A 1118-nucleotide genomic window follows, 5' to 3' on the forward strand; every position below is an offset into this window, starting at 1 on the left:
TCAGCCAGGGCTATAGTTTCGCGGGCTGCCGGCCTGGAAAAAGGGCCCCCTCTCAAGCTCACAGATTGTTAGCAGCATTTAGTTCCTTGGGGGCCACCGGGCTGAGGGCCTCGGAGTCTTGCTGGTCTATCCTAGGGTCATCGACTGCAGCGGTGGCCCCCAGACTGCTACACCCACAGCCTAATAGCCAGAACTGTGAATGTGGCCTTATTGGGGAAAAGGGTCTTTGCAGAGAGACCTGGGAAGAGGAGCTGGGTCACCTGTGACTTCTCAGTGCTCCTGTAGGTCAGAAGCCGTGTGCGCTCACTCCTGTGCCAGGTCTGGACGGTTTCCGGCTACAGCCTACAGTGCTGCCCCCAGGAATGTTATCTGGGCCTCCCAGGCTTGGAACCTGCCATCAGCCTGGCCTCCTAGTGGCCGAAGGTCCTTTCCTGAATAGGGAGCTGTCGTCCACATGGAACGTCTGCTCTGGCGAGTTCTTTTCCTCCGTATGCAACAGACTCGCCACTCACACGTCACGGAATGAATAACGATGCTTCGATTGTTTGACCCCCCAGCACCGGCAGTAAATTCGACACTGGAGGCAGGTACAGCCTTTATTTTCAACGTCACAAACCACCTTTCCGCTTCGGTCACGGTGTGAGACGGATACGTTTCCGCGTCTGGCCTCCGGTCCAGGTCGTCGCAAGTGTCCCACGTCTGATCGGGCTCCTCTCGAAGCTTCGTTGGTCTCGCTGCCTTCGGGGACGCGGACCCTTTAACGGCTTCTGTCTCTCTGCTCTCATCCTGCACGGTCGTAGCCGTGGCGGACGGGACGCCCGGCCTGGCGAGCAACACCCGCCGCTGACGCCCTGCCCTCGTGGTCCCGAATCTCTTTTAACACTGTTTCCAGGCCAATCGCTGGACGTGGCCTCCGACTGACACACGGGCGGCGGATCTGGGGGGCGGAGGGGCCGTGACGGACAGAGCGACACAGAGAATCATGCGCAGGAGAAGCGGGATGCGGAGGGGCCCGGGGAGCACGGGGCGCGTGGGGGCCGCCGGCGCCACGAGGCTGCTGACTCGCAGCGAGCTTCAAGTAAAATTCCTTTTTTAAAGTTGAAAGGACACGTTCTGAA

At 59.8% G+C, this 1118-nt stretch overlaps 1 protein-coding gene across 1 annotated transcript in view; it reads right to left on the reverse strand.

Annotated features, from left to right (window-relative positions):
* Positions 1 to 58: 58 nt before the first annotated feature.
* LOC102891285 overlaps positions 59 to 1118 on the reverse strand; it is an 11451-nt gene continuing 10391 nt past the window's right edge. Inside the window, exon 5 of the mRNA XM_025046284.1 lies at positions 59 to 144. Coding sequence (XP_024902052.1) covers positions 59 to 144 — 86 coding nt within the window. The remainder of the gene's footprint in view (positions 145 to 1118) is intronic.

The sequence above is a fragment of the Pteropus alecto genome, unplaced genomic scaffold (genome assembly GCF_000325575.1).
Source record: "Pteropus alecto unplaced genomic scaffold, ASM32557v1 scaffold43, whole genome shotgun sequence".
Classification (NCBI taxonomy): Eukaryota; Metazoa; Chordata; class Mammalia; order Chiroptera; family Pteropodidae; genus Pteropus; species Pteropus alecto.